At 42.2% G+C, this 27,432-nt stretch overlaps 1 protein-coding gene across 4 annotated transcripts in view; it reads right to left on the reverse strand.

Moving 5' to 3' along the window:
* Positions 1 to 27,432, reverse strand: part of rtn1a (reticulon 1a) — a 246,483-nt gene that overhangs the window by 59,945 nt on the left and 159,106 nt on the right. Inside the window, exon 1 of one of the 4 annotated variants that reach the window (XM_060829323.1) lies at positions 10 to 154. The exons of the other annotated variants lie outside the window; for them this stretch is intronic. Coding sequence (XP_060685306.1) covers positions 10 to 70 — 61 coding nt within the window. The 5' untranslated portion in view covers positions 71 to 154. Of the gene's footprint in view, positions 1 to 9; positions 155 to 27,432 lie in introns of those variants that run through there. 4 annotated transcript variants of the gene reach the window in all.

Raw genomic sequence — 27,432 nt, forward strand, 5'->3', positions numbered from 1 at the left:
ATTAAGTACCATGGTTCTTCCAGCAACTCCACAGGCATTCCATCTTCGCTGAATCTGCACTGGTCTGCATCTTGGGACATCAAAAATCTCGGCTATTTCTACCACCAGATTTTTTAGTTAGGCATTCCAATGCATTTATAGGGTGAAGTGCGTACTGGCAGGAGACTGGTGTAAGCAGAACAGGGATAGGGGAGGGCAATATGTAAACGCTGCAGTCTTCACTGCAGCAAATCAGCACTGCGATACAATTGCCCTAGGGAATGCTCTTCCTTTGAAACAAAATGCAAATCTCTTTTCAAATTAAAAGCAGCTGCCTCACCAAGACTTAGGGTAAGCTATTCAAGTGATTAATCAAATCTGATGGCAGAACACCATGAGTAATTAAAAAATAAACCGATATTATGCATTATTATTTAAGGCTATTGGTTTCTGTATACAGAACAAAAAATATTTTATTGGCTATCACTAAATTACAAAGTTTAACTGCTCAGTTTCCCAAACTATTGTCATCATTGTTGATATTGACCACCTGTACCACATGCACTGCATCGTAAAATATGAATTCAATGACTTTTAACATGAAATTAATTTGTAAGTCAGCAGCCAAGGCACACAGCCACAAGACAAAATCTGAAAATGTTAGCCCCTTGTAAACACAATATATCTACACTTTGCTTAGTTTAAACTCTTTATTGACCAAATGTACAACTAAATACTTTTTAATATGACTATATTGAATAGCAATTACTTTTGAAATAAACTTGCAGCAGTATTTTGCAGCCTTTATTTAAAAATCCACTAAATAATGTGTTTACTTCAAACCAAATATAAAAAATATTATAATTGACTTATGTCAATATAATATTTTACAAACACATTACACAGATATGTTACAGATAGAATTGGTTCTGTTTTTCAGCGTATAAATAGCAGGCATAATGTATGTTAGAAAATGGGTAGAGCAATTTTTTTATGCCTTAGACTGGTATCCATGGAAACGGAAGCAACCAAAATGCAGGGAAAGTGTGTTGATTCACTTGACTATCAGGAAAAATGAAAATCATTACTCACATTAAGGAGAATCGATAAACAGAAACAAAATGCTGTGATCTACATAAGAAAATAGCATCTTTTAACTGTGCAATGCTTTAATAAATGCCTATTCTAATTGATCCAATAGCAGTATGAAATTGTGATTCTAATAGAGCAGAACAACCATTTCCAATCAGGGCGAGGTAAATTATAAAATTCAATATGTAATCATAAAACTGGTACCAATGGGGTCAAATGGCATAGACGTAGTGTCCCTATTTCAAGGCCAAAAGGTCCAGATTCAAGTCCTATCTGCCCCAGAGGTGAGGCATTACATATCTGAACAGATTGATTAAAATAATATCAAACTGGTACCATCATTTACATTACAGATCTGTTTTTTTCACTCATGTAATGTTCCATTCAGTGGAGATATTCAGCACAGGTCTCGACTATAAAAACATATGCACCAAAATGCACATTGCATCCCTCTCGTCAGGCAAGTGTTCGAAGAGCTGTACCTTTGGGATCAATACTGAATCTAATATAGTTCTTGATATTTATACTGCTGATGCTGACTTGACCATTAGCAGCATAATTTTGAAATTTCCTGACAATGTAAGTGCCTTGGTGAATGCTAAGGAATTTCTGTAAATAAGTTCAGGAAGATATACATAAATTATGGTGTAGGACTTACAATTTGAAGATGCAATTAAATGTGAGACAATGTCAGATATTGAATTCAATGAGAAAATCTGAGGTAGTTGTGTATATGCTGAATGGAAAGATGATGATGTGCGTAGTGAAAGAGACATCTAGGACAGGGCCAACATTCCAAGTGGGGATTACAAACTGAACTTTTGGAGACCCGGGTTTGGAAACAGTAATGGGTGCTATTCAGCTCCAACAGGTTACAACTGCAGCACAGGTTATAAACTGCGGGATCATTGGAATCTCTTTTGCAGTAGAAGTAACCTGTACAAGAAGGACAGATTGTACCTAAATTGGAAGGGGACTAATGCACTGGCAGGGAAATTTGCTGGAGCTGCTTGGGAGGAATTAAACTAGTAAGGCTGGCTGGGGGGGGTTACAACCCAGGGAGATAGTGAGGAAAGAGATCAATCCAAGACTGATACAGTTGAGAACAGAAGCGAATCAAACAGTCAGGGCAGGCAGAGACAAGGTAGGACTAATAATCCAAACTGCATTTACTTCAATGCAAGGGGCCTAACAGGGAAGGCAGATGAACTCAGGGCATGGTTAGGAACATAGGACTGGGATATCATAGCAATTACAGAAACATGGCTCAGGGATGGGCAGAACTGGCAGCTTAATGTTCCAGGATAAAAATGCTACAGGAAGAATAGAAAGAGAGGCAAGAGAGGAGCGGGGGTGTTGGCAATTTTGATAAGGGATAGCATTACATCTGTATTGAGGGCAGATATTCCCGGAAATACATCCAGGCAAGTTATTTGGGTGGAACTCAGAAATAAGAAAGGGATGATCGCCTTATTGGGATTGTATTATAGACCTCCTAATAGTCAGAGGGAAATTGAGAAACAAATTTGTAAGGAGATCTCAGTTATCTGTAAGAATAATAGGGTGATTATGGGAGGGAATCTTAACTTTCCAAATATAGACTGGGACAGCCATCTTGTTCAGGGTTTAGATGGAGAGGAATTTATTAAGTGCGTACAAGAAAGTTTTCTGATTCAGTATGTGGATGGTGCAAAAGAGAAGGTGCAAAACTTGACCTACTCTTGGGAAAGAAGGCAGGGCAGGTGTCAGTGGAAGAGCACTTTGTGGCCAGCAATCATAATTCTATTAGATTTTAAATAGTGATGGAAAAGGATAGACCCGATCGAAAAGCTGAAGTTCTAAATTGGAGAAATACCAATTTTGACGGTATTAGGCAACAACTTTCAAAAGCTGATTGGAGGCAGATGTTTGCAGGTAAAGGTACGGCTGGAAAATGGGAAGCCTTCAGAAGTGAGACAACGAGAGTCCAGAGAAAGTATATTCCTGTCAGGGTGAAAGGAAAGGCTGGTAGTTATAGGGAATGCTGGATGACTAAAGAAATTGAGGGTTTGGTTAAGAAAAAAGAAGGAAGCGTATATAAGGTATAGATAGAATAGATCGAGTAAATCCTTAGAGTAAAAAAGCAGTAGGAGTATACTTAAGAGGGAAATCAGGAGAGGCAAAAAGGGGACATGAGATAGCAGTGGCAAATAGAATTAAGGAGAATCCAAAGAGATTTCACAAATACATTAAGGACAAAAGAGTAACTAGGGAGAGAATAGGGCCCCTCAAAGATCAGCAAGACGGCCTTTGTGTGGAGCTGCAGAAAATGGTGGAGATACTAAATGAGGATTTTGCATCATTATTTACTGAGGAAAAGGATATGGAAGTTACAGACTGGAGGGAAATAGATGGTGACACCTTGCAAGTGCTGGATATCTTGGAACGCATAAAGGTGGATAAATCCCAGGACCTGTTCAGCTGTACCCTAGAACTCTGTGGGAAGCTAGGGAAGTGATTGCTGGGCCTCTTGCTGAGATATTTGTATCATCGATAGTCACGGATGAGTGCCGGAAGACTGGAGGTTGGCTAACGTGGTGCCACTGTTTAAGAAGGGTAGTAAGGACAAGCCAGGGAACTATAGACCAGTGATTGTGGTTCTGTTCGTCGAGCTGGGAATTTGTGTTGCAAACGTTTCGTCCCCTGTCTAGGTGACATCCTCAGTGCTTGGGAGCCTTCTGTGAAGCGCTTCTGTGATGTTTCCTCCAGCATTTATAGTGGTTTGTCTCTGCCGCTTCAGGTTGTCAGTTCCAGCTGTCCGCTGCAGTGGCCAGTATATTGGGTCCAGGTCGATGTGTTTGTTGATAGATTCTGTGGATTAGTGCCATGCCTCTAGGAATTCCCTGGCTGTTCTCTGTTTGGCTTCACAGGAGACTCCCAAGCACTGAGGATGTCACCTAGACAGGGGACGAAACATTTGCAATACAAATTCCCAGCTCGGCGAACAGAACCACAACAACGAGCACCCGAGCTACAAATCTTCTCCCATCCTTATAGACCAGTGAGCCTGACCTCGGTGGTGGGCAAGTTTAGATTAGATTAGATTAGATTACTTACAGTGTGGAAACAGGTCCTTCAGCCCAACAAGTCCACACCGACCTGCCGAAGCGCCACCCACCCATACCCCCACATTTACCCCTTACCTAACACTACGGGCAATTTAGCATGGCCAATTCACCTGATCCGCACATCTTTGGACTGTGGGAGGAAACCGGAGCACCCGGAGGAAACCCACGCAGACACGGGGAGAACGTGCAAACTCCACACAGTCTGTCGCCTGAGTCGGGAATTGAACCCGGGTCTCAGGCGCTGTGAGGCAGCAGTGCTAACCACTGTGCCACCGTGCCGCCCGAATTTGTTGGAGGGAATCCTGAGGGACAGGATGTACATGTATTTGGAAAGGCAAGGACTGATTAGGGATAGTCAACATGGCTTTGTGTGTGGGAAATCATTTCTCACAAACTTGATTAGAGTTTTTTAAGGAAGTAACAAAAAGGATTGATGAGGGTAGAGCAGTAGATGTGATCTGTATGGATTTCAGTAAGGTGATCGACAAGATTCTCCATAGGAGATTGATTAGCAAGGTTAGATCTCACGGAATACAGGGAGAACTAGCCATTTGGATACAGAACTGGCTCAAAGGTAGAAGACAGAGCGTGGTGGTAGAGGGTTGTTTTTCTGACTGGAGGTGTGTGACCAGTGGAGTGCCACAAGGATCGGTGCTGGGTCCTCTACCTTTTGTCATTTACATAAATGATTTGGATGCGAGCATAAAAGGTATAAGTTAGTAAGTTTGCAGATGACACCAAAATTGGAAATGTATTGGACAGCAAAGAGGGTTACCTCAGATTACAACAGGATCTTGACCAGATGGGCCAATGGGCTGAGAAGTGGCAGATGGAATTCAATTCAGATAAATGCAAGGTGCTGCATTTTGGGAAAGCAAATCTTAGCAGGACTTATACACTTAATGATAAGGTCCTAGGGAGTGTTGCTGAACAAAGAGTCGCAGGTCGACAGGATAGTGAAGAAGGCATTTGGTAATGCTTTCCTTTATTGGTCAGAGTATTGAGTACAGGAGATGGGAGGTCATGTTGCGGCTGTAGGTTAGGTTGGTTAGGCCACTGTTTGGTTAGGCCACTGTTGGAATATTGCATGCAATTCCTATCAGAAAGATGTTGTGAAACTTGAAAGGGTTCAGAAAAGATTTACAAGAATGTTGCCAGGGTTGGAGGATTTGAGCTATAGGGAGAGGCTGAACAGGCTGGGGCTGTTTTCCCTAGAGTGTCAGAGGCTGAGGGGTGACTTTATAGAGGTTTACAAAATTATGAGGGGCATGGATAGGATAAATAGACGAAGTCTTTTCCCTGGGGTTGGGGAGTCCAGAACTAGAGAGAATAGGTTTAGGGTGAGAGGGGAAAGATATAAAAGACACCTAAGGGGCAACTTTTTCACACAGAGGGTGGTACGTGTATGGAATAAGCTGCCAGAGGAAGTAGTTGAGGCTAGGACATTTGCAACATTTAAAAAGGCATTTGGATGGGTATATGAATAGGAAGGGTTTGGAGGGATATGGGCCGGGAACTGGTAGGTGGGACTAGATTGGGTTGGGATAACTTGTCGGCATGGGCTAGTTGGACCAAAGAGTCTGTATCCATGCTGTACATCTATATGACTGTATGACTTCTGCTCTAAAAGGCTCCCGCTCTCACAGACCCCCTACTCCTCTCTTACAATTCTCACTGAGGTTCGCAACAAATCTTCAAATGTGAAATATGAGCTCACATGGAGATGAAATTTGGGAAGCACTAATCTCAGGATTAAGCTACACAAGAATTGTATTTTGCTGATTTTGGAATCCTGGGAAAAAAAATTCACTTTGTGTACCATCTCTTTGCTACTTTTGGACCTCAAATAGCACTAATGCTGTCCATGAACTCAACTGGGTTGTCTTAATTTTAGAATTTGGCCTGTCACTGCTTTCTCTGATTTTTTTGTCTCTGCTGTAAATGATGTATCCTAAGCTGAGCTCGTTTATATTTGATTCTATGGTTTCCAACCTGCTTTGAGCAGAATGATGATACTATTCAATCAGATTCTAACCTCTGGCTTCAACATCTTTGCTTCTTTGAGGACCTTCTCCCTCTCTCATGCACACACACTCTCTCACCTGGTGTGGCTCCTATCTTTCATTCTAAGTGACCCAGACATGAATGTATATGAATAGACTAATGTAGTCAGTCATCACCAAATCTGGTAAGACCACATCCAAAACCAGTGAGATTTGCTCACTGCTTCGGAATCATGCTAGAATGAAAACATGTCCTCTGCCTTCTTGATTGTTTCCAGAGACCCTTACCAGCCCCTTCCACTCAACAAATGCAAGGAGTTCATGGTCTCTTTTATTAAGATTGAGAACATTTTTTTCAGCTGTCTGTATGCACTTCTTCCCTCTCTTTCCTTTGTCCACTAACTCAAACCTTCCTCCGGTGGTCCTCCCTCTCTGCCCTAGTCCTAAACATATTTTTCTTTTACTTAATTCCCATCACCTCTCATTCCCTTTACTATCTCATCTTGTCTGAGACCGTCTTCCTTCTCATTTGACCCTATTCCTGCTGAACGTCCCTTCATGGACCCTACACAGCTGACATCAATAATTCCTTTCGCTCAGATACAAACAGATGAACAATAATAGGTAAAGGCCCTCTGATCCATCCAGCCTGTCAAAAATAATTGTAACTTTTTTTGTGACATGATATTTTATGTTTTCCATGTCACCCAAAATCACCTCTTGGGAGAGGAGTAAAACCATAAAAAACAATGAAACTCAATTGGACAGAAAGAAAATCTGGGAAAGTCCTCTCGGCTTTACCTCAATGACTCAAAACTAGTCTGGGAAGTGAATTCTGTGAACTATCTACCTTCCACAAGTGCTGGAATGGTCTTTTATGTTGTTCCTCCAAGCCAGGTTTGGAAGGGTGTGGAGGGAAAGAGGGCATTCAGTCAGGCAGGAAGGTGGCAGATGGGGACTCTGATTAAAGTCTTCCCACTCTGCCACTAACAGAACAAGTGATTAATGCCCACTATGGGTCTCATTTCTTTGCCACTATAATTACGCCAGCAGCAGGTAGGCCTGTCACCATCCATGCTTCGGGATATGGAAGCCTGTGTGGGTTGCCTGTGGTCTCTGGGGCTTCTGTAGTTCAGACATTCAGTGTTCAAACAATGTACTAGGTGTCAGGAAGGAGCTTTCCTTCAAAAGCCACTCTCTTGCCTAGCTGCCAATGACTCTACACATCTCACAAAACTCCTCCCACTGTCACTTACCTCTGACCACTTTATGATCCTGGGCCTAAAGCAACCAGCATCTTAAAAGTTGTCCTGTTAAGCAAAAGAGCTGCTGGCCTGTGACTTAACACCATGGGAATGCTGATCATGTGGAAGGCCCACTAATGGTGTGTTAATTGGATGTTTGGCTTTGTAAGTTATCAGGCCTTTTCCAAAGGAGGCAATGTTTGCAATATCTACTCAGAGGTCCAGATCTTGTCCAAAAAAGTCAGTGAATCAGTAAACACTGCAGAGAATGGTCCCCTCTGTTACAGAAAGGTAGGAACCATCTCTTGACATCTAACCATGATCTAGATTTGCATAGCTATAGTTTATGATTCTTGGTTCTCCCTAAGCCATGGAATTGGAAACAATTGTCACCTTGAACACAATCAGATCATTCTTAAGTGTTTATCTCTTTTAAAGTATAAAATTTCAATTCTGTTAGCCTTATTGGTTACAAAAGACACTTCATGGTGGAAATTGCTGAAATGACCTCTTCTGATCGATGCTGATGGTTTTACTGGACAAATCAGATTCCAGAGTGAAAGCTGGCTTGAGAAACATTAAGTTTTATTTTTACAATTTGATTACCACAGTGATCAGTCACTAAACATACTCCTGTGAATATGCCCATTCACCTTCACTTGTATAACTAACAAGGTCACAAGTGTTTCCATTCTGTGATATTCTTTGGCTTCTCTTGCTCAATTCTAGGCAAAGCTCAGAGCATTTTCCAGCCCTGTCCAATTGCCAATTGTAAAACTACTAAAACAGCTTTACACTGCTTTCAGCACAGAGAGCCCAAGACTGCCAAACCTCAACTGTCCTTCTGCTGCTATAGATCTTTTCTTCTTCTGAACTAAATGTGTTGTGACCTGTTGCCTTTTTTCCTATGGGTTGTAAAAACTTTAATAACACTTCAGTAATTATCTCCCCAAGTAGTTTACCTAGTCATAGAGTCATAGAGATGTACAGCATGAAAACTGACCTTTCAGTCCAACTTGTCCATGCCGACCAGGTATCCCAACCCAATCCAATCCTATTTGCCAGCACTTGGTCCATATCCCTCTAAACCCTTCCTATTCATATACCCATCCAGATGCCTTTTAAATGTTGCAATTGTACAGCCTCCACCATTTCCTCTGGCAGCTCACGTCATACACGTACTACCCGCTGCATGAAAATGTTGCCTCTTACATCTCTTCTATATCGTTCCACTCTCAACGTCAACCTATTCCCTCTAGTTCTGGACTCCCCCACCCCAGGGAAAAGACTTTGTCTATTTACCCTATCCATGCCCCTCATGATTTTATAAATCTCTATAAGGTCACCCCTCAGCCTCCGATGCTCCACAAATAACAGCCCCAGCCTATTCAGCCTCTCCCTATAGCTCAAATCCTCCAACCCTGGCAATATCCTTGCAAATCATTTCTGAACCCTTTCAAATTTCACAACGTCCTTCCAATAGAAGGGAGACCAGAATTGCACATAATATTCTAAAAATGGTCTAACCAATGTCCTGTACAGCCACAACATGACTTCCCAACTCCTGTACTCAATACTCTGACCAATAAAGGAAAGCATACCGAACACCTTCACTGTCCTATCTGAACCTCCAATTACAAGGAACTCTGAAACTGCACTCCAAGGTCTCTTTGTTCAGCAATACTCCCTAGGACCTTACCATTAAGTGTATAAGTCCTGTTCTAATTTGCCTTTCCAAAATGCAGCATCTTTCATTTATCTAAACTAAATTCCATCTGCCACTCCTCAACCCATTGGTCCATCTAAAATCTGACTGAAGATTTGTAGCTCGGGTATCCGTTGTTGTGGTTCTGCTCGCCGAGCTGGAAATTTTTGCTGCAAACGTTTCGTTCCCTGGCTAGGGAACATCATCAGTGCTGTTGGAGCCTCGTGTGAAGCGCTGCTTTGATGTTTCTTCCGGTATTTATATTGGTTTGTTCTTGCCGCTTCCGGGTGTCAGTTTCAGCTGCAGTGATTTGTATGTGGGGTCCAGGTCGATGTGTCTGTTGATGGATCTTCTTGCCGTTTCCGGGTGTCAGTTTCAGCTGTAGTGGTTTGTATATGGTGTCCAGGTCAATGTGTCTGTTGATGGAGTTTGGGGATGAATGCCATGCTTCTAGGAATTCTCTGGCTGTTCTCTGTCTGGCTTGTCCTATGATAGTGGTGTTTTCCCAGTCAAATTCATGTTGCTGGTTGTCTGAGTGTATGGCTACTAGAGATAGCTGGTCGTGTCGTTTTGTGGCTAGCTGATGTTCATGGATGCGGATTGTTAGCTGTCTTCCTGTTTGTCCTATATAGTGTTTTGTGCAGTCCTTGCATGGTATTTTGTAAACTACGTTAGTTTGGCTCATGCTGGGTATTGGGTCCTTTGTTCTAGTGAGTTGTTGTCTGAGCGTGGATGTTGGCTTGTGTGCTGTTATGAGTCCTAAGGGTCGCAGTAGTCTGGCTGTCAGTTCTGAGACGCTCCTGACGTATGGTAGAGTGGCTAGTCCTTTTGGTTGTGGCATGTCCTCGTTCCTCGGTCTATCTCTTAGGCATCTGGTGATAAAGTTGCGTGGGTATCCGTTTTTGGCGAATACCTTGTATAGATGTTCCTCTTCCTCTTTTCGCAGTTCTGGTGTACTGCAGTGTGTTGTGGCCCTTTTGAATAGTGTCCTGATGCAGCTTCGTTTGTGTGTGTTGGGGTGGTTACTTTCATAGTTTAAGACTTGGTCTGTGTGTGTTGGTTTCCTGTGTACCCTTGTGGTGAATTCTCCGTTGGGTGTTCTCTCTACTAACACGTCTAGGAATGGGAGTTGGCTATCCTTTTCCTCTTCTCGTGTGAATCGGATTCCTGTGAGTGTGGCGTTGATGATTCGGTGTGTTTTTTCTATATCTGTGTTTTTGATGATTACAAAGGTGTCATCAACATATCTGATCCAGAGTTTGGTATGAACAAATCAACGGAACACCCATGGGATCACCAATCTCGGGACTCATAGCAGAGGCAGTTATGCAAAGGTTAGAACATACAGCCATACCACAAATCCAACCCAAACTCTGGATCAGATATGTTGATGACACCTTTGTAATCATCAAAAACACAGATATAGAAAAAACACACCGAATCATCAACGCCACACTCACAGGAATCCGATTCACACGAGAAGAGGAAAAGGATAGCCAACTCCCATTCCTAGACGTGTTAGTAGAGAGAACACCCAACGGAGAATTCACCACAAGGGTACACAGGAAACCAACACACACAGACCAAGTCTTAAACTATGAAAGTAACCACCCCAACACACACAAACGAAGCTGCATCAGGACACTATTCAAAAGGGCCACAACACACTGCAGTACACCAGAACTGCGAAAAGAGGAAGAGGAACATCTATACAAGGTATTCGCCAAAAACGGATACCCACGCAACTTTATCACCAGATGCCTAAGAGATAGACCGAGGAACGAGGACATGCCACAACCAAAAGGACTAGCCACTCTACCATACGTCAGGAGCGTCTCAGAACTGACAGCCAGACTACTGCGACCCTTAGGACTCATAACAGCACACAAGCCAACATCCACGCTCAGACAACAACTCACTAGAACAAAGGACCCAATACCCAGCATGAGCCAAACTAACGTAGTTTACAAAATACCATGCAAGGACTGCACAAAACACTATATAGGACAAACAGGAAGACAGCTAACAATCCGCATCCATGAACATCAGCTAGCCACAAAACGACACGACCAGCTATCTCTAGTAGCCATACACTCAGACAACCAGCAACATGAATTTGACTGGGAAAACACCACTATCATAGGACAAGCCAGACAGAGAACAGCCAGAGAATTCCTAGAAGCATGGCATTCATCCCCAAACTCCATCAACAGACACATTGACCTGGACACCATATACAAACCACTACAGCTGAAACTGACACCCGGAAACGGCAAGAAGATCCATCAACAGACACATCGACCTGGACCCCACATACAAATCACTGCAGCTGAAACTGACACCCGGAAGCGGCAAGAACAAACCAATATAAATACCGGAAGAAACATCAAAGCAGCGCTTCACACGAGGCTCCAACAGCACTGATGATGTTCCCTAGCCAGGGAACGAAACGTTTGCAGCAAAAACTTCCAGCTCGGTGAGCAGAACCACAACATTGGTCCATCTGATCAAGATCCCATTGTACAATGAAGTAACCTTCTTTGCTGTCCACTACACCTTCAATTTTGGTGTAATCTGCAAACTTATTAACTATACCTCCCATGTTCACATCTAAATCATTTACATAAATGAGGAAAAACAGTGGGCCCAGCATTGATCCACTACTGGTCACAGGCCTCCAGTCTGAAAAACAACTCTCCACTACCACCCTCTGTCTTCTACCTTTGAGCCAGTTCTGTATCCAAATGGCTATTTCTCCCTGTATTCCGTGTGATCTAATCTCGCTAATCTTCCTCTACAATGTGGAACTTGGTCGAATGCTTTGGATATTTGAATAATTTCAAAATATTTATTTAATATCTCCCCCATTTCCTGTGGCTCCACGCACAGACTGCTTTGCTGATCTATGAGGAGCCCTGTTCTCTCCCTAGTTACCCTTTTGTCCTCAATGTATTTGTAGAGTCCCTTTGGATTCTCCTTAACTCTGTTTGCCAAAGCTCTCTCATGTCCCCTTTCTGCCCTCTTAAGTGTGCTCCGACTGCATTTATACTCTTCTAAGGACTCTCTCGATCTCGGTTCCACCCTAATAACTTTCCTGGACATATCTCCAGGAATATCCTCCCTAAGTACAGCTGTAAAGCTATCACTTCCTAAAACTCCTTCCGCCTTCCTCTTTTGCCCCCTTTTAATCCTTCCAATAGCATTTGTATCCTGGAACATTAGGCTGCCAGTCCTGTCTATCCCTGACCCACGTCTCTATAATTGCTATGATATCTCAGTCCCATGTTCCTAACCATGCCCCAAGTTCATCTGCTTTCCCTGTTAGGCCTCTTGTATTGAAATAAATGCAGTTTAATTTATTAATCTCACCTGTTCTCTGCTTTGTTCCCACCTGCCCGGACTGTTTGACTCACTCCTTTTCCCAACTGTATGAGGCTCAGACTGATCTCTTTCCTCACTATTTCCTGAGTCCCAACGCCCCCCGCCCCCCCACACCTTACTAGTTTAAATCCTCCCAAGCAGCTATAGCAAATCTCCCTGCCACTGTATTAGTCCCCTCCCAATTCTTCTACAGGTCACTTCTATCCCAGAAGAGATTCCAATGATGCAAAAATATGATCCCTTCTCCCCTCCATTTCCACACATTTGTCTGCTTTATCCTCTTATTCTTACCTTCACTAGCTCATACACCAAGAGTAATCCAGATATTACTACCCTCAAGGACCTCCTTTTTAAATTCCTGCCTATCTTTCCACATTCTCCCTTCAGAATCTCATCTTTTTACCTTCTTATATTGTTAGTTCCAATGTGTACAATGACCTCCTGCTGGCCCTTCTCCTCTTTGAGAACATTCTGCACCCTCTCCAAGATATCCTTGATCCCGGCAGAAGGGAGGCAACATACCATTCTGATTTTTCATTGCCAGCCGCAGAAACGTCAGCCTGTGCCTCTGACTAGAGTGTCCCCAATCACAATCAATCGCTTGGAATCTTATGTACCCCTCATTACATTGCAGCCATTCCCGGTATCAGAAACTTGACTGTTCATGCTACATTCCACTGAGGGTCCATCACCCATTACATTTCCCAAAACCGCAAACTTGTTTAATACGGGGATAGCTACAGGAGATGCCTTTTCCTACCTTTCCTGGAGTTAAATTATTTACTTGACTGTATCTGTGACTTTTCTCCCTTCCTATAACTGCCAGCCATCACACCCCCCCAGCTCATATAAATTCCTTATTATCTTTAACTGCCACTCCAACCGATCCATGTGACCTGATAGGGATTACAACCAAAGACACTTCCTGCAGACATAATTATCAGTAACGTGAAAACTCTCCCTAAACTCCTACATCTGATAGAAAGAGCATATCACACTACTAAAGGCAATCTTTGATCCTTCCCAATCTATAGATCTAGAAAATAGCACCGTTTAAATGCTCTAAGAAACACTGTTCCAGACTAACTTAATACTTATGGTTTAGATTTTTAAAATTTAATCAAGATACAGATATCAATTGAACATATAAATCAAGAAACAAACCACTCTACTCACTATTGTAGATTTACAGCAAGGTTACCCTTAAAAACTATGCACCTATCTGTTCCTGTGCTGTGAGCTCTCCCACACAGGTACCTCCAAGGTCAGCTCTGAATTTCGCTGTTTGTTAAGTTTTCCTATGTCCATGGATACCTGAACTCAAACAGCAAAGGCAGTAACTGTGCAGATTCATGTGGTCATTGCCTTTGCCTGTCCTCCTTTTTAAAATTGACTTTTAAGCCATATCCTTTCTTGGAAATGTTGTTTTGAACTCACAGTTAAAGTGACTTTCAGAACTTTTTTAAAAAATTCACCCTCCGATTTAAAAGCTTTAAGGGGGGTTGACGGCCTAGTGGTACTATTATGGGACTGTTAATCCAGAGACCTAAACAATATTCTGGGAACCTGGGTTCAAATCTGACCACAGCAGATCATAGAATGTGAACGCAAAAGAAATCTGGATTTAGAGAGTCTAATGACAACCACAAAACCATGATCAATTGTAGGGAAAATCCACCTGATTCACGGACCCTCTGGGCTATCAGGGAAGGGTAATAAATGCTGGCCTAGCCAGTGATGTCCTCATCCCACAGATGAACACAACCAACCCATCAAATCCATTTATCTCTATCCTAGAATATAACATTTCCGAACAATAATACAAACCTTTATCAAAGGCTTTCTTTTACAAACTGTTGGCATTGCTATATTTTTTTCAGAGAAATTGGAACCAATTGTGGTCAGGATGTATACCCAGGAAACAAAATATTGAAACAGAAGGTAAAATCTTCATGAGCCATCAGAGCATTTAGAGGTTGAACAGGGAATTTATTGGATGGGCGGCAAAAAAATCAGTTTCCAAACAGCAAGTTAACGTTTTGCTATGAAGATCTCAGAATCTTTCTGATTTGGAGATGCCAGTGTTGGACTGGGGTGTACAAAGTTAAAAATCACAAACCTATTGGACTATAACCTAGTGTTGTGAGATTTTTAACTCAGAATCTTTCAGGCAGGTTGAAACCTGTTTTGTGTTTAATAGCAGGCCTTGAATACACATCAACAGCACAGACCATGGGAAATAGGTTCACTGGCGCCACCTTGAGGCAGTAAAATGGGTAATGTGCGTTTTCACAAACGCATCTACATGTTTGAGGTGTATACCTGGCTGGGGAGGGGCAAAGGGAACGTCTTCCTCTGAACTCCAACGAGTATAAGCTTTTTCATTAACTTTGCTCCTTCATAATGAAGAAAATATTTGTAGTGTAATGAATGAAGCCTCATCAAGTCAATCGTATCATGAGAAGAATCAGTCATAAGCAGTCTTGCTTGTTGTTATTAAACATGCATGGTGTAAGGGTGAAGCCTGACTGGGTTAACAAGATTGCCCAAGGAGGAAGCCACACCAAATGACATGACAAAACCTAACCAGGCCAAGCAAGTGGGGCTCAATTTAAAAGTCTCAGACGGAGATGGAGGTTAGGTAGAAGGAATGGCAGGAAATGAAACTGAAAAGGGTATGGTTGTTGCTAACTCTGGAATAATCCTTGAGAACACAGGGAGGAAACTGGGTGCAGAATGCAATCATAGTGGTAAGGACAAGGCATCAAGGAAGATGGGTGCTGCATATTTAGGGTAGACAGCAGAATGGAATAATTATGTGTTTCAGGAGGTAGAAAGAGCAGATGAATCGAATAAGAAGCAGTGTGAAGCTAAAGCTGGGCAAGAGGTTCTGAATGGAATTGAATGGGTGGGGGAAGATCAGGGATATCAAAGGGTAATAGTAAAATGGTTGATAGTGACATGGGGAGATTTAAGGACAGAGGGGATGTCAGACGAAAGGAGAAGGCAGTGATGGAAGAAAAGTGTAGCATAGCGGTGAGGATCACAGATGAACAAAGAGAATAAAAAAATTGATGACCACCATCTCTCGCCTAAGTTGCCTTGCAAAAGAAACCCTTGCTGAGAATGTGCAGTACAAATAGAAGGCCACCAAGACCTGTTTGCACAGCTAGGGGAATCGAAATCGAAATTGAAAAGTACTATCGTGCAAGCACTCAGTTAAGGGCTTGGTGCTGAAGGGAACTGTATTGTCTCACTGCAAAATAAAAGGTGAATAAGCTCCATCAACTCCTTACAGCACTGTCCCAACCAGGTCCTATGATTCAAGTAATTCTGAGAAAAGGGCATTTAAGATTCATTAATAGTGGTAATCGGGTTGGGGCAGGGTTATTCCACAGATCCAGGCAGAAGTATTCTCAGGTTCGTGTCTCTGAAAGTTAGGGACATGGAAACAAAACCATTATGTGAACTGGATATTTCAAAAGTTGTATGGCTATATAACAGGAGATAATGAAGGTCACCAAGAGTAGCAGTAAGATCTAGTGCAAACAGAATCAGAGATCTGAGGCTCAGGGACTGCAGCTGTGGATTAATAAGCAGCATCAGAAAAGGGACACTAGAGTCTTCAGTCCTAATAAACAGTGTACAGAGAGAGAGATACTGAGGGTGTTGCTATGAATGAAAGAGAATGCTGGAGCCTTCTTCTCATGGCTAGGGATGCCAGCACCTACATCCGCCACCTTCTGCGACCAGGGAGCTGGGAAGAAAGTTAAAGATGATAACCGCATTGAAAATCCTCACCATTGGGTCCTTTCAAACTAAAAGTGAAATCAGTCAGGGCATGCAGGGACAAAGCAGAGAACAAAGTAGGACGAATAAATTAAACTGCATTTATTTAAATGCAAGGGGCCTAATAGGGAAGGCAAATGAACTCAGGGCGTGGTTAGAAACATGGGATTGGGATATCACAGCAATTACAGAAACATGGCTCAGGGATGGGCAGGACTGGCAGCTTAATGTTCCATAAGTCAAACGTTAAGAGGAAGGACAAAAAGGGAGGCAAAAGAGGAGGGGGAGTGGGGTTTTTGATAAGGGATAGCATTACAGCTGTACTGAGGGAGGATATTCCCGGAAATACATCCAGAGAAGCTATTTAGGTGGAACTGATAAATAAGAAAGGGATGATCACCTTATTGGAATTGTATTTATTGATCTCCTAATAGTCAGAGGGAAATTGAGAACTTTGTAAGGAGATCTCAGCTATCTATAAGTATAATAGGGTGGTTATGGTAAGGGATTTTAACTTTCCAAACATAGACTGGGACTGCCATAGTGTTAAAGGTTTAGATGGAGAGGAATTTGTTAAGTGTGTAGAAGAAAATTTCCTGACTCAGTATATAGATTCACCTTCTCGAGGAGGTGCAAAACTTGACCTACTCTTGGGAAATAAGGCAGGGCAGGTGACTGAGGTGACACTTTTGGACAGCGACCATAATTCAATCAGTTTTAAAATCGTGATGGAAAAGGATAGACCGGATCTAAAAGTTGAAGTTCTAAATTGGAGGAAGGCAAATTTTGACAGTGTTAGGCAAGAACTTTCGAAAGTTGATCAGGGGCAGATGCTCGCTGGTAAAGGGACGGCTGGAAAATGGGAAGCCTTCAGAAATGAGATAACGAGAATCGAGAGAAAGAGTTTTCTTTTTAGGGTGAAAGGCTGGTAGGTGTATGGAATGCTGGATGACTAAAGAAATTGAGGGTTTGGTTAAGAAGAAGAAGGAAGCATATGTAAGGTATAGACAGGATAGATGGAGTGAATCCTTAGAAGAGTATAAAGGCTGTAGGAGCATACTTAAGAGGGAAATCAGGAGGGCAAAAAGGGGACATGAGATAGCTTTGGCAAACAGAGTTAAGGAGAATCCAAAGAGATTTACAAATACATTAAGGACAAAAGGGTAACTGCGGACAGAATAGGATCTCTCAAAGATCAGCAAGGCAGCCTTTGTGTGGAGTTGCAGGAGATGGGGGAGATACTAAGCAAGTATTTTGCATCAGTGTTTACTGTGGAAAAGGACATGGAAGAAATAGAATGGAGGGAAACAGATGGTGACATCTTGAAAATTGTCCATATTACAGAGGAGGAAGTGCTGGATATCTTGAAACACATAAAGGTGGATAAATCCCCAGGATCTGATCAGGTGTACCCTAGAACTCTGTGGGAAGCTAGAGAAGTGATTGCTGGGCCTCTTGCTGAGATATTTGTATCATCGATAGTCACAGGTGAGGTGCTGGAAGACTGGAGGTTGGCTCACGTGGTGCCACTGTTTAAGAAGGGTGGTAAGGACAAGCCAGGGAACTATAGACCGGTGAGCCAGATGTGGGTGGTGGGCAAGTTGTTGGAAGGAATCCTGAGGAACAGGATGTACATGTATTTGAAAAGGCAAGGACTGATTAGGGATAGTCAACATGGCTTTGTGCGTGAGAAATCATGTCTCAAAAACTTGATTGAGTTTTTGAAGAAATTACAAAGAGGATTGATGAAGGCAGAGTGGTGGATGTGATCCATGTGGACTTCATTAAGGCATTTGACAAGGTACCCCACGGGAGACGGATTAGCAAGGTTAGATCTCACAGAATGCTAGGAGAACTAGCCATTTGGATACAGAACTGGCTCAAAGGCAGAAGACAGAGGGTGGTGGTGGAGGGTTGTTTTTCAGACTGGAGGCCTGTGACCAGTGGAGTGCCATAAGGATCGGTGCTGGGTCCACTACTTTTTGTCATTTCTATAAATGATTTGGATGTGAGCATAACAGGTATAGTTAATAAGTTTGCAGATGACACCAAAATTGGAGGTGTAGTCAACAGCGAAGAAGGTTACCTCAGATTACAACTGGATCTTGATCACATGAGCCAATGGGCAGAGAAGTGGCAGATGGAGTTTAATTTAGATAAACGGGAGGTGCTGAATTTTGAAAAGACAAATCAGAACAGTCTTTATACACTTAATGGTAAGATCTTAGGGAGTGTTGCTAAACAAAGAGACCTTGGAGTGCAGGTTCAGAGCTCCTTGAAAGTGGAGTCACAGGTAGATAGGATAGCGAAGGCGGTGTTTGGTATGCTTTCCTTTATTTGTCAGAATATTGAGTACAGGAGTTGGGAGGTCATGTTGCAGCTGTACAGGACATTGGAAGGTCAATGTTGGAATATTGCATGCAATTCCAGTCTCCTTCCTCATGGAAGAATGTTGTAAACTTGAAAGGACTCAGAAAAGATTTACAAGGATGTGCCAGGTTTGGAGGATTTGAGCTGTAGGGAGGGGTTGAATAGGCTGGGGCTGTTTTCCCTGGAGCATCGGAGGCTGAGGGGAGACCATACAGAAGTTTATAAAATCATGGGGCATGGATAGGATAAATTGACAAAATCTTTTCCCTGGGGTGGGGGTGTCCAGAACTAGAGGGCACAGGTTTATGATCAGAGGGGAAAAATATAAAAAAGAGACGTAAGGGGAAACGTTTTCTTGCAGAGAGTGGTACGTGTATGGAATGAGCTGCCAGAGGAAGTGGTGGATGCTAATACAATTGCAACATTTAAAAGCCATCTGGATGGTATATGAATAGGAAGGGTTTGGAGGGATATGGGCCGGGTGCTGGCAGGTGGGACTAGATTGGGTTGGGATATTTGGTTGGCATGAACGAGTTGGACCAAAGAATCTATGTCTGTGCTATACATTTCTATGACTCTGTGGCATCTCCCAATCAGGACCTAAATGGATTTGAGGGTTCACCGATACCCTGTACAGGAAAAAGGTACTGTTTGTCTCATGTACCACGGAGCCAGAGAGCAATGGTGCTTGATACTTGGGATTTGTAGCCATTGCTGTTCCCTCAGGTACAAGGAACCATTGACTGCACTCAGCCAGATTCCTGGCCAGGAAAGTGTTTCACTCCCTTAGTGTCCCGAAGAAGAAAATTTCATGGAGTTACCGAGGGAATCAATGCTGTTAATGAGGATGCTGAAGAAGCCATGACAGTACTGAAAATGAGACACACAGGCCTGAGAGAGTCTGGTAGTAGCTGGATTTGAGGAAAATGGCTGCATTAACATATGTTTAGCAATCAGACCTGTGAACTAATCATGGTGCAGAGACATTCCAACCCTCAAGGGAAAATGCTTAGTTTCTACTTATCAGTACGATTTGTACCTGAGGGAACAGCAATGGCTACAAATCCCAAGTATCAGGCACCGTGGCTGTCTGGATCCATAATGCACGAGATAACTGTAACCTTTTCCTGTACAGAATATCGGTGAACCCTCAAATCATTTAGCTCCCGATCATCAGTTTGGAGATATTTAGTGTTACAAGGGGGATTGTACTTAGAGTTTTTTTTTACTTACCGGGATGAAAGCATCATTGGCTAGGCCAGTATGTTGTGCCCATCTGTAATGGCCTAGAGGGCATGAGTCAGCCACATTGTTGTGGGTCAGAAGTCACATTTAGTCCAGACCAGGTAAGAATGGCAACTTCCTTCCCTGGTCAACCAGATGGTTTTTTCTGACAATCAACAATGATTCATGGTTATCCTTAGACTGTTAATTCCAGATGTTGGATCTGGAATCCAATCCAATGTATTGAATTCAAATACCACCATTTGCTGTGGCGGGATATGAACATGGGTCCACAGAACATCGCTGATGTCTCTGGATTAACATTCCTGTTGAAGGTTTTATGCTCAAATCGTCAAATCTCCTGCTCTTTGGATGCTGCCTGACCGGCTGTGCTTTTCCTGCACCACACCTTTTGTCTCTGGATAAACAGTCCAGCGATAATACCATTAGCCCATTGCCTAGCCTTTACTAAGAGATGTATGGCGGCAAAACTATGCCAATTATGTCCCTAATCCCAGACACTTAGCTTCAGTTCCCATTTTCCAGAGATTACGTTCTTCCCCATGGACAGCAAGAATTACTTTTTGCACGATGTGAATGGGTACAATAACCTGTGCCCTCAAGTTCGACCACACAGGAAACAAATAGTCAGAAGTCTTAATAAACTGAAAGAGACCATAACACTGTTGTATAATTTGATAAATTTGGATCAAGTGTCAGATCGTCAAAGTTAACATCTGCGCAGCCAGGGCAACTTCAATGTTGTTTCATCTTTTTGTTCCCACAGCTACATTTCTGTCACCTTGATAACCAAGCTGAGCTGGAAATAGCCACTTACTAAAAGTGGCAAGCATATTCTGGTGGTCTAGGGCCTTCTGGGAGGTAGGTGCAAGGTGGTATGGGAGGGTATCTTGGGAATATCCTGAAAAGTCAATCCCTGGGTGTCTGTTTGCAATGGCACTTCCTTCAGAGGGGATGGGGTACCTGAAGAGAGGTCAAAGTTCTTCAGGCCTCAGTTATTCCTCCTCCTCCAGAACAGCATCAATGAATGGCAAATATCATCACTTACATAACCACATTAGGAGCATCATCACTATTGTATCAGTCAAACAAGAGATTACTGGCAAATTCATTCCTGATCCTCATATTACCTTTTGAACCTTTCTCCTCTCAAGTGTCCCAAGCTGGCTGTTCTGCTGTCAAAGCTGAAATTGGGTAGAGAACCTATGCAGATGGATAACTGGGCTCCTAGGCGGGATATTACCCATTAATAAAGTGTCGCTTGTACCACTACCTGCTTGAGGGAGATAGCTCACCATTCAGAGCTTCCCTTCCAATCAGTGATTTTCCAGCTTAGCTGTGTAGCTGATTTTAACTTTTGAGGAGGCTAAAGAAAGAGGTATCAAATCAAGGTACTTCTGAAAAACATATTGTGGGTGGCACGGTGGCTCAGTGATTAGCACTGCTGCCTCACAGCACCAGGGTCCCAAGTTCCATTCTAGTCTTGGGCGATTGTCTAAGTGGAGTTTGCACATTCTCCCCGCATCTGTGTGCGTTTGCCATGCTAAATTGTCCATAGTGTTAGGTGCATCAGTCAGAGCGAGATGGGTCTGGGTGGGTTAGTCTTCAGAAGGTCGGTATGGACTAGTTGGGCCGAAGAGCCTGTTTCCACACTGTAGGGAATCTAAGCTAAAATCTGAATACGTTTTAATTTAATACACTATGGTCAGGTAGGCAAGTCCCAGTAAATGGAAGGGTGAATCATCAACTCTCAATGTCAAAACCATGGGCCTGGCAAATACCACTGCAGAAACCTTCCATGAGCTATGGACTAGCCAGAGAGGAAGGCCTCATCTAAGAACCTGATGAGTGGCCACCACCCCTTATCTGGTGGAATCCCAAGTGGTAGGAGCCAATTCTGTGCCAGTAAAATACTTTCATGGCATTTTACTCAAAATAGCTATTAATTGGCAAATTAATTTGGTTTAATTGGCTCCTTGCAAATTAATCTTTTGAGTAGGTGGACTTGAATCTCTTCAATGGTAGATGGTAAAATCTAAAATAAAAAGAAATAAAATCTTGTCCAATGGTGACCATATAAACACTGCCAATTATTGTAAAAGCCCATGTGTTTCACAAATGTCCTTTAGGGAAGCAAAGCTGCCATCCTTACTGAGTCTATCCTAATGTGACTCCAGACCCACATATGCTGATTCATGACTACCACTGAGAAATTACGAATAGGAAACAAATGTTGGCCTAGCCAACAATGCCTGCATTCCACGAATGAATGTTTTGAAAAAAACCTTCTGCCTCCAATCTATTTCCACAGAGCACGAAAACCATGTCAAGCGTAAATTTTACCCACATCAGAAAATTGACATTTCAGTGTCTGGAGTTTACTTCCAGCAATGAAGGTACAGTACTTAATGGTTAAAACATAGAATAAAATCTCTACAGTGTGGAAACAGGCCCTTCGGCCTAACAAGGCCACACCTACCCTCTGAAGAGTAATCCACCCAGGCCCATTCCTCTACCCTATATTTACCCATAACTAACCTACACATCCATTAACACTATGGGAAATTTAGCACGGCCAATTCACCTAACCTGCACATCTTTGGATTGTGAAAGGAAACCTACAAAGACATAGGGAGAATGTGCAAACTCCACACAGTCGCCCAAAGGTGGGATTGAACCTGGGTCCCTGGTGCTGTGAGGCAGCAGTGCTAACTACTGAGCCACCCTGGAAGGATGAACATTAATTTTACCTTAATATTAAATATCTTCAACTACTAGCAAGTACCATAGCTGTTAATTTTATGTTTGGAGTCTTCAATTTTAAACCTGTGTGGAGGAATACTTATTAATAATATGAACAAAAATAAGACTGAACTGCATGGATAAAATAAATTGAAACTCTTAATCTTCTGTCAAATCAGACCTAACATTCTCTGCTACACATACTATACATTTTTGTAGGCTTAAACACATCATTAAGAACAATTTTTTAAAATGAAGAAGTCAAATATTAATTTTAGTTCAAGAGTTTTACCAGATTGAATTTTATAGAAATAATAACTTCTCTTTAATATCTATCAGTTCCTTAAAATGCATTATCACAATTCAGCAGGTTTACATTTATTCAATACAGATATTCTAGGCAAAACAATAAACAAAGGTATGTCTGAGAGGATAACATTAACATTCGCACTGTTTTTTCAGAAGCGAAGAAAAATGGGAACAGTAATACGTGAGCGAGGATAATATGAAAATTGAGTCTGTGGTTCATATTCTATTACTGAAAATGAATGTTTTCATTTTTAATATTATTGAAAATAAACAGCAAAATTAGATTTTATTTAGAGATGCAAGAAAGCCATTAAATAATAAAGAAAGCCAAGCCAATAAGCCACATGTGTACTGGGAAAACAAAGTATAATTTTTTTTGTAAACGGACTAGATATTTTCCTCAAATTATTAGGATAAAGTTATGACAGATGAATGACAGAAGGTCTATTTTCATACCGCTGAGAAACTCACCTTCTATATTTTTTACAATGACTTATGCATTCAACAATGATTAATTTAAAATCAGGAAGATGAAGTGAAAAGTACTTAAGTACAGAAATTTGTAAAATTACACAGCAGGAAATGACTATAAGTTTAATTTTTAATCAAATTAAATTAAAAATAATTGAAATAGTTTACAAATTGGCATCTTAAATTACATAAGATTCCCATTCTTGAAAAACAAAGAATAAATGAATGGGCTAAATTCTCCCAATACTCAGCAATAGTGATTACTCATATACAATTGCTGTAGTCATAGATTCATTCCAGGCAGTAAACAGCCTCAGAAACCATTTCTTTATCAAGCTCAGTGTAGCATTAATCAGTCAAAAGCTGACTTGAGCATTTAGTGCTTTTCAACTAAGGAAATTGGGTGGCACAGTGGTTAGCACTGCTGCCTCACAGCGCCAGAGACACGGGTTCAATTCCCGCCTCAGGTGACTGACTGTGTGGAGTTTGCACGTTCTCCCCGTGTCTGCGTGGGTTTCCTCCGGGTGCTCCAGTTTCCTCCCACAGTCCAAAGATGTGCGGGTCAAGTGAATTGGCCATGCTAAATTGCCCGTAGTGTTAGGTAAGGGGTAAATGTAGGGGTACGGGTGGGTTGCGGGTCGGTGTGGACTTGTTGGGCTGAAGGGCCTGTTTCCACGAATTAAAATTTGAATATTTATATAGAGTATTTAGCCAATTGACCTCTTTATTAAAGAAATATGGTGGCAACTATTTTGCTTAGTGCTGATTTTATGGCATTATTTAGTTGACAGGTGAGCTATTCATTACTCTTTCAAAAGCCAAGGCAATATCTGGGATACATTGTGACACAATATTCCTTTCAACTTCATTATCTTCTTGATCACAACATTCAAAAAGATTGTGTGGCATTTAAGAATAAATATTTTTTAATATATAAATCAGAATACTGCAAATGTTTCTATCTAGGCCATCTGTAATGGATATGGGGCCCAGAACAAATCACACTATGCAGGTCCTATCTTCCCGAGGTGAACCATCATCTGCCTCTTGGATGAGACCATCCTGCTCATCTTACCAGCTTTGGCCTCCCTCCTTCTGGCTCCAATCGCTTTTCCTCAGGCTTGAGCTCCAGCTCCAGCATCCCAGAGACTAGCTCATGGCTGCTACTCACCTTCTCGCGGTTTGCCCATTCACAGGTTACTTGTTTGTGAACTTTACATCAGCAAGCATGGGAAGGTGCCATCTCTGATTGGATGAACAACTCCACATGGATTTTGAATCTCCCCAAGCAGTACCTTTCAGAAGGGCATTGGATAAATACTTTAAAGATAAAATTTTACAGGGCTCTAAGGAAAAAGCATGACTGTGTAATTACCTGAGGGCCTCAATCAAAACAGTATAGCTCCCTTCTGTGCTGTGCCATTCAATGATTCAACACAAGCTAGCTTTTAACCAAGGGTTTGGTAATGGCTCACATTTGAATAACCATTCTGCACCTTTGATCCATATATGCTGTTACAGCTAAGAAATTTGAAATATCTGAGCCTTTAATGCTTCAGTTGACCCAGGAACCACAGATCTGTGAAGAAGTGCACCAAACATGCGCTAAACATTATATACAGAAAACAAATGCTTCTGAATTTTGCTCCTGAATGACCTGAATCACATTTTAGATGTGTATCCTTTTTTCCACAAAGATTCTCCTTATGTCCACAGTCAAATCCTTCCAATAATTTAACCAGTTTGATTAAATCATACCTCAATCACTTTTACTGAAAGGAATAGAAGCCAATTTTATGTGGTCTCTGCAGACATTGCTTCGTATTTATTTAGTTCACGAATCTGTCATGACCCCATAACTGCTGGGCAGGTGCCATTTATATTTGACTTGAACCATGCATCCACAATATGAGCATTTGGGGCAGGGCAATGAGATAGGAGTAGCCAGCCCAATCTTCCTCCTTTTAGCAAAAACATTACAGTTTTCAGGGAGGCAGTTGGGAACTCCTATTCTCTGTATTTGCAAGTTAAATTATGAATTTAACTTGAATTCCTGACTGGAAGATCTCTCTCAGTCTAGATTGAGTACGGCATCTCCAATTCAATCACACTGAGCATGGGTACCTTCAGGGTTGTGTGCTTAGTCCACTACTGTTCACCCTGCTGACATACGACTGTGCAGCGGTGCACAGCTCAATCATATTAAGTTCACTGATGACATGACTGCAGTGGGTCTCATTAGCAGGAATGACAAGTCAGCATACAGAGGTGCAGCAGCTAACAGACTGGTGCAGAGTCAACACCTTTCTCTGAATGTGAACAAAATGTAAGAATTGGTTGTTGACTTCAGGGGGGCATGGAGCAACCACTCTCCGTTGGACATTAATGCTCCCCTATCGTGATCGTGAAGAGCACCAAATTTCTTGACGTACACCTGGTGAAGAATCTCACCTGGCCCCTCAATACTAGATCCATAGCCAGGAAAGCCCAGCAGTATCTCTACTTTCTGTATAGGCTGAGGAAAGCCCACCTCCCTCCCCCCATCCTCACTATATTCTACAGAGGGTTCACTGACAGTATCCTGAGCTGCTGCATCATCGCCTGGTTTGGGAATTGCACTGTCTCAGATTGTAAGACCTTAGAATGGATAATGAGGACAGCTGAGAGGATCACTGGGGTCTCTCTTCCCTCCATTACAGACATTTACACCACATGCTGCATCTGCAAGGCTAACAGCTTTGTGGAAGATCCCACACATGCCTCACTCAAACTCTTCACCCTTCTGCCATCTGGCAGAAGATACTGGAGCATTCGGTTTTTAATGGCCAGACTGCAAGTTTCTTCCCCCAAGCCACCAGACTCTTTAACACTGTACGATCACACTGTATTCCATCCGCAATTCTTTGCATGACTTTTCAAATTGTTGCCAAAACAATGGTTTATTAATGATCATTTACTATTACTCGCGGCACGGTGGCACAGTGGTTAGCACTGCTGCCTCACAGCGCCTGTAGACCCGGGTTCAATTCCCGACTCAGGCGACTGACTGTGTGGAGTTTGCACGTTCTCCCCGTGTCTGCGTGGGTTTCCTCCGGGTGCTCCGGTTTCCTCCCACAGTCCAAAGATGTGCGGGTCAGGTGAATTGGCCAAGCTAAAATTGCCCGTAGTGTTAGGTAAGGGGTAAATGTAGGGGTATGGGTGGGTTGCGCTTCGGAGGGTCGGTGTGGACTTGTTGGGCCGAAGGGCCTGTTTCCACACTGTAAGTCTAATCTAATCTAATCTAATCTAATCTAATTACACTGTAATTTGTCCACCACTGTGCCTATTGTCTTGTCAGGAATTACTGTGTTGTCTTACATGTCTTGCACTTTTCTTCTGCACTTTATGATGCCCTGTGTGTGACTGTAGTCCCATGTATTTTGTGTTGTCCACGTAGCACCTTAGTCCTGGAGGAATGCTGTCATGTTTTTACTGTATCAGTTGTAAATGGTGGAACTGACAAATAAAGCTATTCTTGACTCTTGAAGTTTTCCTATTATTCCTTCAACTGAAAATGAAACAATTTGCAATCCTCAAATCTCCTCTTCTCTAACTCCTCTAGATATGACACAGAAAGATAAAGTGCAAAATGATGATTTATTAGACAATATTTTGCAAGATTTTATTATTTTATCATTTCCTGCCAGTTTCATTTCAGGAAGAATAAGCGAGCAAGAGTTTCTGTCTCATTTGATCTGAGAGGAGCTCACAACTTCATATTTATGACAACATTCAGACATTTTTACACCTCTAACATTGCCTGACATTACCTGTCTTAGCTCATCACCTGCTGAAACCCTCATCATGCATTTATTAACTCTAGACATGACCATTCCAATAGACTCTTAGCTGACCTTCCACATTATTCCCCTCAAACCTGAAGCCGTCCAAAATGCTGCTGTGTCTTAATTGGCAGCAACTTCCATTTCCACCTCAGCTCTGTAATCATTTACTTG

This window comes from Hemiscyllium ocellatum, chromosome 8 (genome assembly GCF_020745735.1).
Source record: "Hemiscyllium ocellatum isolate sHemOce1 chromosome 8, sHemOce1.pat.X.cur, whole genome shotgun sequence".
Lineage (NCBI taxonomy): Eukaryota > Metazoa > Chordata > Chondrichthyes > Orectolobiformes > Hemiscylliidae > Hemiscyllium > Hemiscyllium ocellatum.